Source organism: Ciconia boyciana, chromosome 13 (genome assembly GCF_034638445.1).
Source record: "Ciconia boyciana chromosome 13, ASM3463844v1, whole genome shotgun sequence".
NCBI lineage: Eukaryota > Metazoa > Chordata > Aves > Ciconiiformes > Ciconiidae > Ciconia > Ciconia boyciana.
The window spans coordinates 16,562,399-16,575,594 of record NC_132946.1 but is presented as its reverse complement, the minus strand read 5'-3'; the positions used below and the strand labels follow the sequence as shown (position 1 = coordinate 16,575,594).

The following is a 13,196-nucleotide window of genomic DNA, read 5'->3' as shown; positions in this document are numbered from 1 at the left end:
ACGTCACTGCAAACCATGCATATGTACTTCTACATCAATAGAACAGTATGAGTGAAAGGGAGGGAGGATGGAGGCAATCACTTTAACTATGCCAGCATAATTAAAGTGGCAAAATTTTAGCAGTTAAGATCCAGTAAGTTTTCCCTGGCTGGCTGCTCCTAAATATCTCTGAAGTTCATTATTTCTGTTCCCTTATTACCTTGCAGAAGTGAAGCCACTACGAGTTCTCTCGGCAAAAAGAAAAGATAATGCTGAAATGTACATTCCTGTCAGACCAATCGCGGTAAAAAAGAAAATCACTCGGCCACTCTCTGCTGAGTTCTTGCAGCAGGAAAGACATGAAAGAATTTGTTCTAGTAAGAAATAAGAATATATAATGCCAATAAGGAGAGTTTTCATGCTTTTTCCCCCTCTGACTCAGGTGTAATTTCAGCACACATCTGTCATTATGTGATTTTTTCTTATCTGTTGTCCTTTTTTTTTTTGTGGGTTTTTTGTTGTTGGTTTTACCACCTCAAGTGTTTTGACTTAAGTAAAATTGTGAGAAAGTCCAGAGCCTGTATACTTTGTATACTTTAGTCTTCTGCTACATCTTTACTACCTTCCTTCTCTTTTTGCTTCCACAGCATAAGACTTTTTCCTCTGCCTTTCAGTCGTTGTGCTTGCTCTGTGTTTCCCACTTTCTTCATGGAGAAACTTCTGTTCCCTATGGTATTAACAGAAGTGGGTCTTCTCAAAATTAGCAATTGACGCTTTGGTGGAAGATCTTAACACAATGCATTTATAGCAATAAAGGAGTAGTTTTCCACAGCACAGCAAAACGAGCTGTTTGCTGCTTGGGTCTGTACTTGAATTACACCTTGAACACTACAGATCAGTCTCCAGTGCTGTGCAGATATGCTGGTATCTAGTACCATACTGGAAAATGTTTTTCCTGGCTGGGGAACACCATTTTGAAAGCACTGCTGCTTATTCTAGAAATCTGCTGCTAAGGTGTGGTCTTTACCTGGGCTAAAAAAAAACCCAAAAAACAAACCCCAAATCTAGGGGCTGAAATCATAGCTGCAGTTGTTATTTCAGCACAGTCCTTAATTGAACAAGTCTGATGAACTTGAGTTTTGAAAGGTCTGAGATAAAGTTTTCAGACTTACCATACTCTATGGTTAAGACACTGTTTTCAAAAAAGCAAAATCCAGATGTGTCCCAAGAAAGCAATAAAGTTAACGGTTTTGAAAAGTCAAAATATTAGTTTCTTAATTGGCAGAAAACCAAATTGATGAAAAGAAGCTAATTCTTTTTGGCTTCAGAATAAATCATCTTTGTAGCTTCTGAGACCCTCACCCACCATCTGTCTGAGCAGATGCTTGCTTTGACCGTTTTCCAAAGATACGTGTAGCATTTTCTCGGGTTATAATAGTGCTTGTTAGAACCGTTTGTGTCCAACTATCACTTTAAATCCTTAAATTAAATTCATTTCTCAGGGATGGTATAGTATAGAAAAATAAAAAGCACTTTATTCTGTCCCTGTATTTGCAGAGATGACTAATGCTTGTTGAAAGTTTTTATGAGTGAAGATGGCATAGGGCTTAGAGTGTGAATGCATGCAAATCTCAATTCAGTTTTAACTTCCTGTCTTTTCAAGGTAGGCTGCATGTTACTAGCATCCACTGCCATTTTACTCTCCTGCTTAGTAAACCTCACTGCAGCATTATGAGCATGCTTGCATATCAGCATGTTCTTCAATATTTTGACTTGATCTTAATGTCTGTACAACTTCGGTCTCTTTTCTTCCCTGGACTTTTGAAGTCCTTGAATGTAACCACTGTGCTTGTCTTTTGAATATAACCACTGTGCTTCTCTTTTAGTCCAGTCTCAGATTCTCTATTGTTAACTTTTAGTTCCTTTCTTTTAAACCTGTTTATAGACTGTGACGTTTCTATTTCTCCATGATGTTTGGGAAGACTGGGATGCCTGTGGGCATTTTGGTGACTACTTAAGTGATAAAGTAATTTATTTGTCTTGCAAATAACAACTTCTAACTCTCCTTGTTTTGCTAGAAGACTCTGGGGATTCCTCCAAAATAGCTGAACACCCCAGTTACATTGAAAAATTCTGGTGTGCTGAAATTATATATACTTCTTTTTTCAATGAACTGTTACAAGGCATTTCCATTAAATGCCTGAACAAAACAAGTACAAAAAATCTTAAAGCGTAAAAATTATGTTTCTCATTTGCCAGTTTTCCTCCTCTTATGACACTGTTTCAGCTGTTGTCTAAAGTAGATGTGACCTGGAATCGTAATATAAAAACAAATTGGAGCAATTCAGCCTCGCTTGGGATGGTTACAGACTGCTAGCAAAGCCCTGTGTCAGTAACTAAATCGGATGTCTCAAATGTACCCTGTTGTAAATGTTCCCTACTTATATGTCCAGACAAATGAGCATTCCTTCCTTCTTTTGGTGGCAGGACCATTAAGTCGACCAGAAAGACCGCTTTCAGCAACTCGAAAGAATGCGTGCGAGAAGGATCCTGATCTCTCAGTTTCAGCTGTGGTTAAAGCAATGCAAATTGAAAATGAAGTCTTGCAGAGAGATCTGCAAAGGCAGACAGTTTCCACAAGCCCTCAAAAGGTATGGCAAAATACAGAAAAGGGCTGTTTGATCAAGTAGCAAAACTCCCATGAGTTACAATTTCTTATACATTAAGATTAGGTATGAATGAATGGTGATGCCTCTTAAGTGTAATTGAATTTGTATTATTCTTCCATAGGGTGGTTTTCTTTAATCTGCTTCCTTAGGATAGCATCCCGCAGCTCTCTCTTGATTTCAGGGATCACTGAGCAACTGATAGACCAGTCACATGATATGTCTATACAGTCAAATGCACAGCTGCAGGCCCGGTTGAGCCATTTTCATTCTGGAAGCTTCTTAAATAAGATAATGTGTGATTTCCATACCAATAAATCCTACCTTCCTATTGGATTCATTAATATGGGCACTGTTCCCTGTTAATGCATGCTCTGCTTTTGGAGCAGAGCTGTCATATATGCTGCTGGCTCTTAGTGAGGAGGAGCTAGTATGGGGTTTCTGCACCCATGTGTGTACATCTCTTATCTCCAACAACCAAGTTTAAAAGCAATTAAAAACATCTTATAAACAAGGAAATCAACAAAAGTCCATTCCCTTCTGATTCAGGTCAGACCATTATTCCTCGTTAAGTTGAAGAATAAGGAGGTTCGTGTTGACAATCCTAGCTAAACTTTGAGCATAACCAGTAATTCAGTTCTCCTAACAGAAGGAAAGTGCCTAAAGAAATTTGAGCATAAACTGAAATTTACAAAACCATCTGTTATGGACAGTGTTCATGGATTCAAAGTCCGCTTCCAGTTTGGTGTTTAGGAGACTCATTCTTATAGGAAGAGAAAGACATATGCCTAGATATTCTTGGAGTTACTAATTTGAATTCTGAGAGTTTCCAAGGCGGCTGACTACTTTAACCTAAGCTGATGCTCCCTGAAGTTGTGAGTTGATCCTGTGATGAATATGTATCCACTGTCATTGCTGAGCCAATGTTAGGTTTCTGGGGAGTTTTGGTTACGAGCAAAGGTTAAACTGTTCTTTTACTATAGGTAAGTACTTTACGTATGATTTCACCATCTAGGTCAACTTTTTAATCTTATTCCTCTTGTTTTTGAGATATTTATAGCTTTGTGATTGAGAGAACAAATTCCATTGAATATTCTCACATAATATGTCTTCCTGCTAACATTAGGACTAATTTTAATATTGTTGTGCTTAAATGAAAAATAATGAAATAATACTTAAAATAGACATAATTTTACCCTGACAGTTGAGATGGAGTTTCAAAAACCCACTGTGAGTTCTCAGTCTTAAAGCTGACCTAAATGATCTTCCAGAAGTAATTTAATTTTGCTTACACAATTAAAGGATTGTGGAACTTGGCCTTTGATATTTCAACATATAACAATGCAGGATTTTAATACTAAAAAAGTAATTAACTTCTAAGCATTTTAAAGTTCTCTTACTCTTCAAAAATTATAGAAATGGAAATGACCTAAGAACAGAAGGACTGCCATTCCTCATCTGACTAGTTGTTCACTGTGCTGAGTATTCTGTCTCTGACAGAAGCTACCAGCAAATTTTTAGGAAAAATGACAAAGGGAGCAGGGTATACTTACAAAATGGTGTACAGGCAGAGAAAGAGCCCATAGCATTGTAAGAACTGCAGGACTTTTCCTCTGTTTTGTCTTAGATACTCACTACTGATAGTTCTGTATTTAAAAAAATAAATCAAGATTTTATTCTAATAAAACTGAGCTTTTTTGGGTTTAAAAGTCTTTATGATCCTTTTTTGGAGAAGGAGAAAGTCTAGGCAGACCTGTGCCAAAGCTTTGGCCAAGTCTGAGTCCTACCAAATGTATACAATGAGATTTCAGACATGTGTATATATATATTTTCAATAGTCATCAGAGAATCCTTTTATGTTACTTTTCTTCCGCATAGAAGATCAAGCTGCAAGCTCAGCTCTTTCATCGCAAATCAAGACCAATTCTGTTAAATGTGCTTTAACTCAGTATAGAGTTACAGATTAGCTAGGGTTAGCTAAGACCAGAGCTGGGCCCAAACTCTTATTTGTTCCAGAGATGCAGACTGATACTCGTTGGTATGTGGAGAACAATGTGCATGAAACATGTTTATCTTTTTCTTACTTAGAAGAAATTTTCTGTTTCATCTGTTGTTTCTGCAATGGCTCAACCGCCAGAAGAAAGCCAGACAAGGACTGCAGTGACAAAAGCTGTTGAGAGAATTTGTTCTTTTGGAAGCAGGTATATATATTTCCTTTAAGGCTAGCGCCCTTTTTTGAAGAGATATTTTTCAGTATGCCACCAGGTGTAGGGTAGTACCACTATACCTGATAATCTTTAGGTACCTGAGACATGATGCAAGTAGTAGCAAATCAGGGAGAAGGTTCCAGCCTTGGGCCAGTCCCTGTGGATCAGGGAACTGCCAACATCTCCCTCTGTTTGTCTGTATATTACCTATGTATTACTTTCTCAGACTGCCTCAGAACCAGCTGAGAACTGGAGCCCAGTCTTTTAACCAAACTGTGTTTCTAAGGTGGGATGCTGCAACAGTTGTCATTCAGCGTGGGGGTACATGGGATTCTTCCGTGGGGCATGTGGGTTCATCCTATCATCTCTTTCACCTTTGCACCAACAAAACTATTTCTTAAAAATACAAGAATTATGAGGAAGTAACACATAAAAGAATATGTATGTTTCAGACAACAGAAGAAACTTCTGAAAGTCCTTCCGGAGCCTGAGAGCCATTCTGCCTGTGATAATGACATATCCCTATCTGATGACAAATCTGAAGTAGATTCCATGTTGAGAGAGAAGGTTTGTGTATATATGCGCCATAACTGATGATTCCCAGTATTAGTGAAATAAAAGTACATTGAATGATCTGTATTCCACTGATTCTGCCCCACATCAGCTAATAAACCTATGGCAGGGTAAGAGAAGAGAATTTATCACTGTTCCTTTGTTCATCAGAATGACAAACAAATCAGACAAAGAACAGAGAGCTGTTTTCTCCTTAGGCTTTGTAAGAGGGCGATAAGTTCTCTTCTCTTACCCTGCCATAGATTTATTAATTGATGTGGGGCAGAATTGGTGGAACCCAGAATGATCGAATGTCATCCAGATAGCCTTGAGTTTGCAAGCTTTTTGCTTCTGACTCATCAGTATTGTAGTCTTAACAGTCTTTATTTTGTTCCCTACTTTATTGTTTTGTCACTTATGTTTATACTGTATTTCATTTTGGTCCAGATGACAACCAGTATGGAAGTATGTGATGCCATTTATGTGACTATGGAACTTCTTTCTAACTGGGGAAATCCAGTAAATGTGGGCCTGAGCGAGGTGGAATTCTTTGATTTATACAATGAAAAGATATTTGTGTCTCCTCATGATGTGGACATTCGAAATGCTGACAACCCAGGGGATTTGTGCTGCTTGGTCAATAAGAACTTAAATGTAAGACAGCTTACTCCTAGATGTGAAAATGTCTCATTATAATATTTCTTTAATATTCTAGCACTAGGTTTTTGGTTTAGAAACATGATTGCATTTTGAACCTGACTTTCATAACGACTATCTGATAATTTAAAAAAATGCAAATATTGCTTTTTATTAACAAATCCAGCTTTCCTGTCCAAGATGTTGGTATTCAGTTATAATTTTGTTTTAGAACAGAATTTGATTAATTTGCCTGACTTAACTTAACTGAGCAACTGGAAGGAGGCAGCTTTAACTCTGCCTCCTTATATATTAACTTTGTGGTATTGTCTTGGATGAAAGAACATGTTCAGTTTTTAAAGTATTGTAATGTAATCATAGTATCTGTAGAAAAAGATTACAAAACTTAAAGGACAGGGAATTTCACATTTTTACAGTATGTCTGTTGATAAACTTAAGTAATTCTTGTGATCTGAAGGTATAGGAGCTTCACTGCTAACTTGTTCCAGATGTTTAATATGAATTTAAGTAAACTTAAGAAGGAAACATGCTTATTTTCTCCTGTCCCCTTGTTATCCTTTTACCTAGGGAAGAATCATGGAAGAATAAGAATATGTAGGTAGGTAGTTTTGAACAAGAGATTAAGAAAAATGTGAAGCATGGTAAAAGTATTTAATGGCTCTTCTGCGAGATAGTAAGATGAGGAGACATGAGGTGCTTACATGCTAAAGACAATGGACAAAAGACAGTAACTGATGTGAAATTCTGATGCTACTGAAGAGATTAGCAAATTTCCATAGCCCGTCATACAGCCGTAATTTCTTTTGTGCTACACATTCGTTGTGTGTCCTTTGTCTCCATGGGCCTTCAGAGCTAGGATTCTAGTAAAAATTAGTATGATTTTAGTGGATGAGGATATTAAATGACTTAGTCTATTAAAAAATATAAATTCTAACTCATTTCATGCTAGTGATACTTTTCTGCTTGCAGGGTGAATGAGAATAGAAAGAGGGCAAATATGCAGTATTTTGAAATTTAGTTGAAACTCAGTATGGAGTATTATTTCCAGACAAATATTTTTACTTGAAACAACTTTCTTACTGTCTCCTGAAAATTGTAGTTTGGGTGTCATAAATACCCATTCTCCTTTATAGGCCGTGCTCTCTGGCAGGTGACACTCAGTAGTAGTAGCAGTGACTCTCAGACTTTCTAGATAATTATAAATTATGTAGTAATATATTCATTAATTCATTATAAACCTGTTATTCTCAGCATTTCTCATATATTTCTATATCCCATTATTCTTAAGTAATGAGGTTTTATATTTCATTGATTAATATATTCCTTTGATTTGTGGCACTGTAATCTCCACTCTTGAAACTGGAAAGATATTGTATCAGAGAAGATGCAATCTGGACAGGAAATATGGTCTTAGAATGTGGCTATGTGATAACCGAACTGCAGACTCCTTCAGAAGTCAAAGCAGTATTTCCAGTTTGTGTACGTTTCAGATCATACAGGAAAGCTTTTGAGTGCATTAGAAAAAACAACAAATTAATGAATCTCCAAGCAACTAATATTTTCAACAGAATTAAAACTAACATAAAAACTTACTTTGTGGAAAACTCACTTTACCACGGTTAAAACAATTCTGTCTTTGATCATTTAGGTGTACATTTGTCTTTGAGAATAGACATACTCTTACTGAAGCTCAGGGATTTTATTTATTTATTAGTTTATTTATTACCCTTGCAGACTTTTAAGAAGAACACTTAAATTGCCTCCTCCCTTGTATTTTGTGATATGCTGTAAAAGAAAAAATGCTTGGCAGAACATCAGGTGCTCTCAACTAAGGAAACAGTGCCTGATGGGATATAATGCTTAATAAGACATAGAATAGGCATTTCATTGAAATTGTTTTCTGTAAACCTTTTTGATTCTTATATGCATATATAGGTCTTTTAAACCTCAAAATAACAAGGACAGGTAACTGTAATTCTAGAAATATCTAACAGAAGTATTTCTTCACGATGTTGAACCCTCAGACCCACGTCTTCACAGTGCTCAAGCCTTCCTTTACTCTCCCTCAGGTATACCTTCAGTGCCCACACAAAGCAGTGTCTTGGGCCAGCCTCCCACAAAATCTAAGACCAAAGGTTCCCACTCTCACTTTTGTCCCTTGATCCAGTTCAAATGTAATTCCTACTCCTGACATATCAGGTTCACCCTGATGATTCAAAGAACTTTTGGGCTAGATTTTTCAGTGCTAGGTGCAAAGACAGTAACTCCAGACTGGAGTACATCATGTGAAGGCAATGACATCACCATCACTCTTAGTGATAAAACATGAGAGTCCTTCACAGTCTGGTGAGTTTTGGCATGGATTCATCAAGGTGCCTTCTGGTGTCAGATCTTTGACATGCTGTCAGAAACTGTAACACCTGTGAGTTTGTGTATCCTCAGTCTTCAGCAGTTACTTCCACTGATAAACAAAATGATCTCTACAGCTGCCTCTCACTCAAGACACAATACTTGGCCTGGCTCTGGTATGCCTTCTATTGTTTGGAAGATCATGTGCAACTTTACAGAGAAACTGGTGAGAAGCACGAACAGGTCTCTCCAGAGCCCATTTTGATGCTGAATTTGGTGCCTTCCTGTGAAGGCACCTCTGGTGCTATCTCAGTACACACCAGAACCTATTGATTTCTAGGGATCAGGTCCTGACTTGAGAGGTCTGGAGATGGATCACTCATCAGATGATGTCTGCTGTTAGGAAATGATTTTTTAATCATTCTTGTGCATAGTGTGACTTGGGTAACATAATCTAGCTTTGAAGTTGATCGTGGAATTGAGTTCACACTGGTTTGAGGGCTATCCTTCATTTCTTTGATGTTAAGAGGCTTCTTTCTTTTTTTATATAAGAGGATTAAACCTGTCTGGCACTCTTATGCCTGTTTATGCCCCAAACTGACATTTAAAGCAACAACAGTCTCCCAAAGCTTTTTGAGAGGCCTCTGGGGCAGAGACATCATGAACCATCAGAGCTTGGAATATGTAGATGACCACTCTGAGAAGTGGATCTATTCGTGATATCTTTGGACAGACTGGCAGAGCTCTGTCCTTACCATCTTTAGGCACGCATCTAAAGTACTTGATAGGAAAGTTTTGTAGTTACTGCCTTCAGGAAAAACTGAAAGACTCACTTCAAAGTGAAAGGATGAGGAAAAATACTGACTTTGTGTACCTACTATGTGACTATATGTACTGTGTATCCTTGAAAATAGAAAGGGAGCTAATTTATCTGCTAATCTCAGATCACTGAAATGTTGTCTGCATGTATATTTACTTTGTGCCTTCGTTCATCTCTGTTTTGGGGTAACATTCAACATCAAGTATATTAACATTCAACACTTTGATTTTGAAACTCTTTACTCCTTGCTTCTTCCTGAGCTGCCACACATCCTTTTCCTCCATTTCTGAATGTGTAGAGGTAGCAGTTCTGAACAATGTCCAGAATTAGGCATTCTTTGGTACTTTAAAATGTCTTAATTGTCAGTTGTCTGTAAAATTCATGTTGGGAGTTTCTGTGATATCTTAGAAAATGTCTTATAAAATTTCAAGTGTAGAGTCCTATGTATAGCTCTACGGAATAGATCTGTAAGTGAAATTAGTTGTCTGCAAAGCCTGATTAAAATAGAGGCAGTGAAATAAAATTTTGTAAGATTCCCCTCTTTAGAGGGCAAAACAGAAGTGTAAGCACTTTAAGAAATCGTAAAATGATTATACAGTGTCTATTGTGCTCAGTGATCCCCTCTAGTGCCTGCAAAGCTGATTAATTTGATTAAAATAAACTGGGCTTGCTTCAGCCCTGCAGTTACAAAGCATGGCAGACTGCCTGTCATTTGTGAGCATGCAGATGTCTTACTGGGACAGCAAGCAGCTGACCTTTATCTAATTGTCAGGTTGTTGTGAGCTGTCAGGCAGGAGAGTCGGATTTACTGTTTGGAAATGAGGTTAACGTTTTGCTCTTAACATAATAGATTTTATTAAATGGTTACTTTTCTAATCGATGTATATTTTTCTGTGCGGTGGTGAGTTAATTAAAATATGCTGCTTTAGAAGAAGGAGTATTAGTGATAGTCTGCTTGTACGTGTTTTTAGACCACGAAGGAAAGCTTCCTTTGGATGTGCCCTTTCCATCCACCCATCCAACTTTACTTTGTTATCCGCAATCCCACCCGGTCACATGACTTTGGTATATCCAAGATCAAGATTTGGAATTACAACACAACAACTCCCTGTGTAAGTAGTCTTTTCTCAACTCCTCTGTATGTATGCTCTACCTTGCCTAGGGAAACTCAGTTTGATCTTCTTTCCAAAAGTATGAAATAAAAGTAGATACCATTTTCTCTAATAAAATAGGGACCTAGGAGGGGTCTATGTCTACTGTGAAATTTGCTTTTGTCTTAATTGTAAGTGGTAGCAATGTAAGTGTTAGTGTTTTCACAGGCACAATTAGCATTTTCTTTTGAAGCTACTAAAGAGCTCTAAAGACCTAATAAAAGGCTTGCATATTCTGTCAGTTAATCCTTTACTGTGGTGAGGAATAAAGATAGAAAGGTAAGTGCATCTTAATATCCAGGACTTTCAGTTGTTTTATCACAGTATAAATAAATATGTTTTTAAATATGTGTTTTCTCATGTACATAGGTATAAATAGGCTGACTGTTGCTCAATTTTGGTTTTGTCACTTTAATTAAAAAGTATACTAACTGTGTGTTCATAATAAAACAAGTAATCTAGTGTTAGGAGAGAGACATCTCATGGCAGATGGTCTCTTGTTTGTGTGTTTGAATGTCACCATGGAAATTATTCTTGTTTGTACACTGCAATGTTAAGAAAAAAATCCCAGGTATTGGATCAAAGAGGATTTGGTGTCCTGGATTATAAATAAGAGGCTTTATCCCTCTGGTTTTGCTCTCACCCATGTTCTTATATAAGCACATGTGGTAATTTATACTATGGAAATGGCCATGGAAGGGACAGCTTAAACAAATTTACTATAACATGATTTATATTTATTTTCTGGAATTTTAATAGCTTTTTCTATTAAAAAGTGGGCTACAGAATGTTCTGTCATCATTAGAGAGTGCAAAAGGGACTGCTGTTTTTGGAGGTAATAGTATGTTTTGTTACCAAACCTACTGAATATAATGCAGGAAATACACATGAATGTATTTCTGTGTTTCAAGGCACTGTTTTTTTAATAAACCACTACAAGGCAAGCTGTAAAATCCATTAGGGGTATAATCCCATGGATTTTAAAGGCAGTGCAGCCATCTACACTGACTAAAGAAATGTCTCATTATCCTTAAGATGAAAGAATACTACAAAGCAGGTCTGCCTAATTCTGTAATTTATCATGAGGAAGTTTTGCCTGAGAAGTATAAAACCCAAAAATATAATTAGCTAACAATTTTATTCCTGGTAATGTGAATCCAGAGCCAGATTTCTGTGTCGTTTTTTGGTAATCATTCTAACCTCCTTCTTTCCCTCAAAAACCACATAAGTGAGACGTGCCCAAGTACTTCTTCAAAAACCAGACAAAAAATTAATTCAGGCCAGTATTTTTTGATTGTTGAAAATGTCTGAGTTTTAGAACTTGAATCTGGAAGTAGAAAAAATATGTCTGAAGGAAGCTGTAAAAGTCAGATTACATCATTGTCATAGATTCCTTGATTCAGTGTATTACAAGGAAGGTCTCAGACAATGCTTCATCTTGCCTTTATTTACTTCAGATGAAGTCTGTGAAAAAGGAGGTCATTTTTAGTCTGCAAGAACAGATAAAGTATAAGTGAGGGCACCCAGTTCTTTTCAAGTTTGTCTGAAATATTCAGGCATTTTGTAAATACTTGCTACAGCCTTGAAATTGCATTGTTACTTGATGCTATTAAAACTCTTTTCATGAGATCCAGTATGATGTCTGTTGTATATCTTCACAAATCTGTGAATGGAATTAATACTTAAAAGCATGAATGTCTTAGTTGCTCTCCCATTGGATCATTTTCTCCTTCAAGTGATTGCCCATATGTGTGTTCGTCCTATGTGTATGTTCATGTCCGTTCTCTTGAGTTGGAGATTTTTTTTCAGTGCTGGACTACCACTGGGGTGCATTGTCTGTGAGGATGCAGCAGCTTTGTTCCAACTGAGTTAGGTTTATAGAACTTAGTTCTTTTAGTTCTTGACTTCTTTTCTATTGGTCCTTCTTTTTCACTCTTCGGTGAGAAGTCAGGCAGAGGCAATTTCAAGTCCTCTGTCCAGGTGTAATTCGCAGAAAAGTGCCTCTGGTTTTAAGCTTTGTCCTTCCTGCACAAATGTCACTGAAATGGCCAGAAATACCATCCCTGTTGCTTCATTGGAAAGCAGTATCCCAGCAGGCACTCTGTGAGGGCTGAAGAAAAAGGAACATCAACAAAAAACAGAACTATTTTCCCAGAATCTTTCATTTTTTTCTCTCTGGCATTGATCATACATACTTGCTTGTTCTGAGGCATTGTGCTGTTCTAATTACTCTTCTGGGAGGAAAAAAACCTGCCTTGGATGAAGTATTGAGTGTTTGTTTACAGGGTGGCTTCTTGATGGAATTACGCATGAGGAAGGCATTTCTCCAACCTCCTCATGCTTGAGGAGAGTTAAGCAGTGGTACTAGGGGAAGCTAACCAGTCTGTCGATCTTTCCCACCACCTCTGATCGCTACGCAACTGGAAGCTCAGAAGGGGGGTGGGAGGGAATGAAAAAGAGCAGTTCTTAGTCTTGTGTCTGCACATGTTTGTTCTTGGAGTCCCTGAGATCTGTTTGTATTTTTCCTGCCTGAGCCTCAGTCTGCTTAGAATTTTGGTGCAAGAGATTTTCATTAGCTCTTTTACTGGTTCTTCATGAACAGATGGTTCTTCTGAGCTATCAGCTGTTATTAATGCCTGCCCCGGTTCAGTTTGTCTCTATTGTCTTAGAAATACCTGTAGCTTTGGTTGGTTCATCTTGATACGGTCCAGACATCACTTTTGGGGAAGCTTCCTATAATACCTATCCCAGACACTCCAAAACTTCAGAGGAAGGAAGCAATTTCCCACTCACTGGAATAGTAATTTTGAAGCGA

At 37.5% G+C, this 13,196-nt stretch overlaps 1 protein-coding gene across 10 annotated transcripts in view; it reads left to right on the top strand.

The window, feature by feature from the left end:
- KATNIP (katanin interacting protein) overlaps positions 1–13,196 on the top strand; it is a 66,912-nt gene that overhangs the window by 15,094 nt on the left and 38,622 nt on the right. For 6 of the 10 annotated variants that reach the window (XM_072878498.1, XM_072878499.1, XM_072878506.1 and 3 more), the window contains exons 7-12: positions 207–356; positions 2,467–2,630; positions 4,734–4,846; positions 5,305–5,419; positions 5,852–6,058; positions 10,202–10,342. In XM_072878498.1, the coding sequence (XP_072734599.1) occupies positions 207–356; positions 2,467–2,630; positions 4,734–4,846; positions 5,305–5,419; positions 5,852–6,058; positions 10,202–10,342 (890 nt within the window). The remainder of the gene's footprint in view (positions 1–206; positions 357–2,466; positions 2,631–4,733; positions 4,847–5,304; positions 5,420–5,851; positions 6,059–10,201; positions 10,343–13,196) is intronic. The other 4 variants (XM_072878501.1, XM_072878503.1, XM_072878500.1 and 1 more) reach the window with 4 other exon arrangements.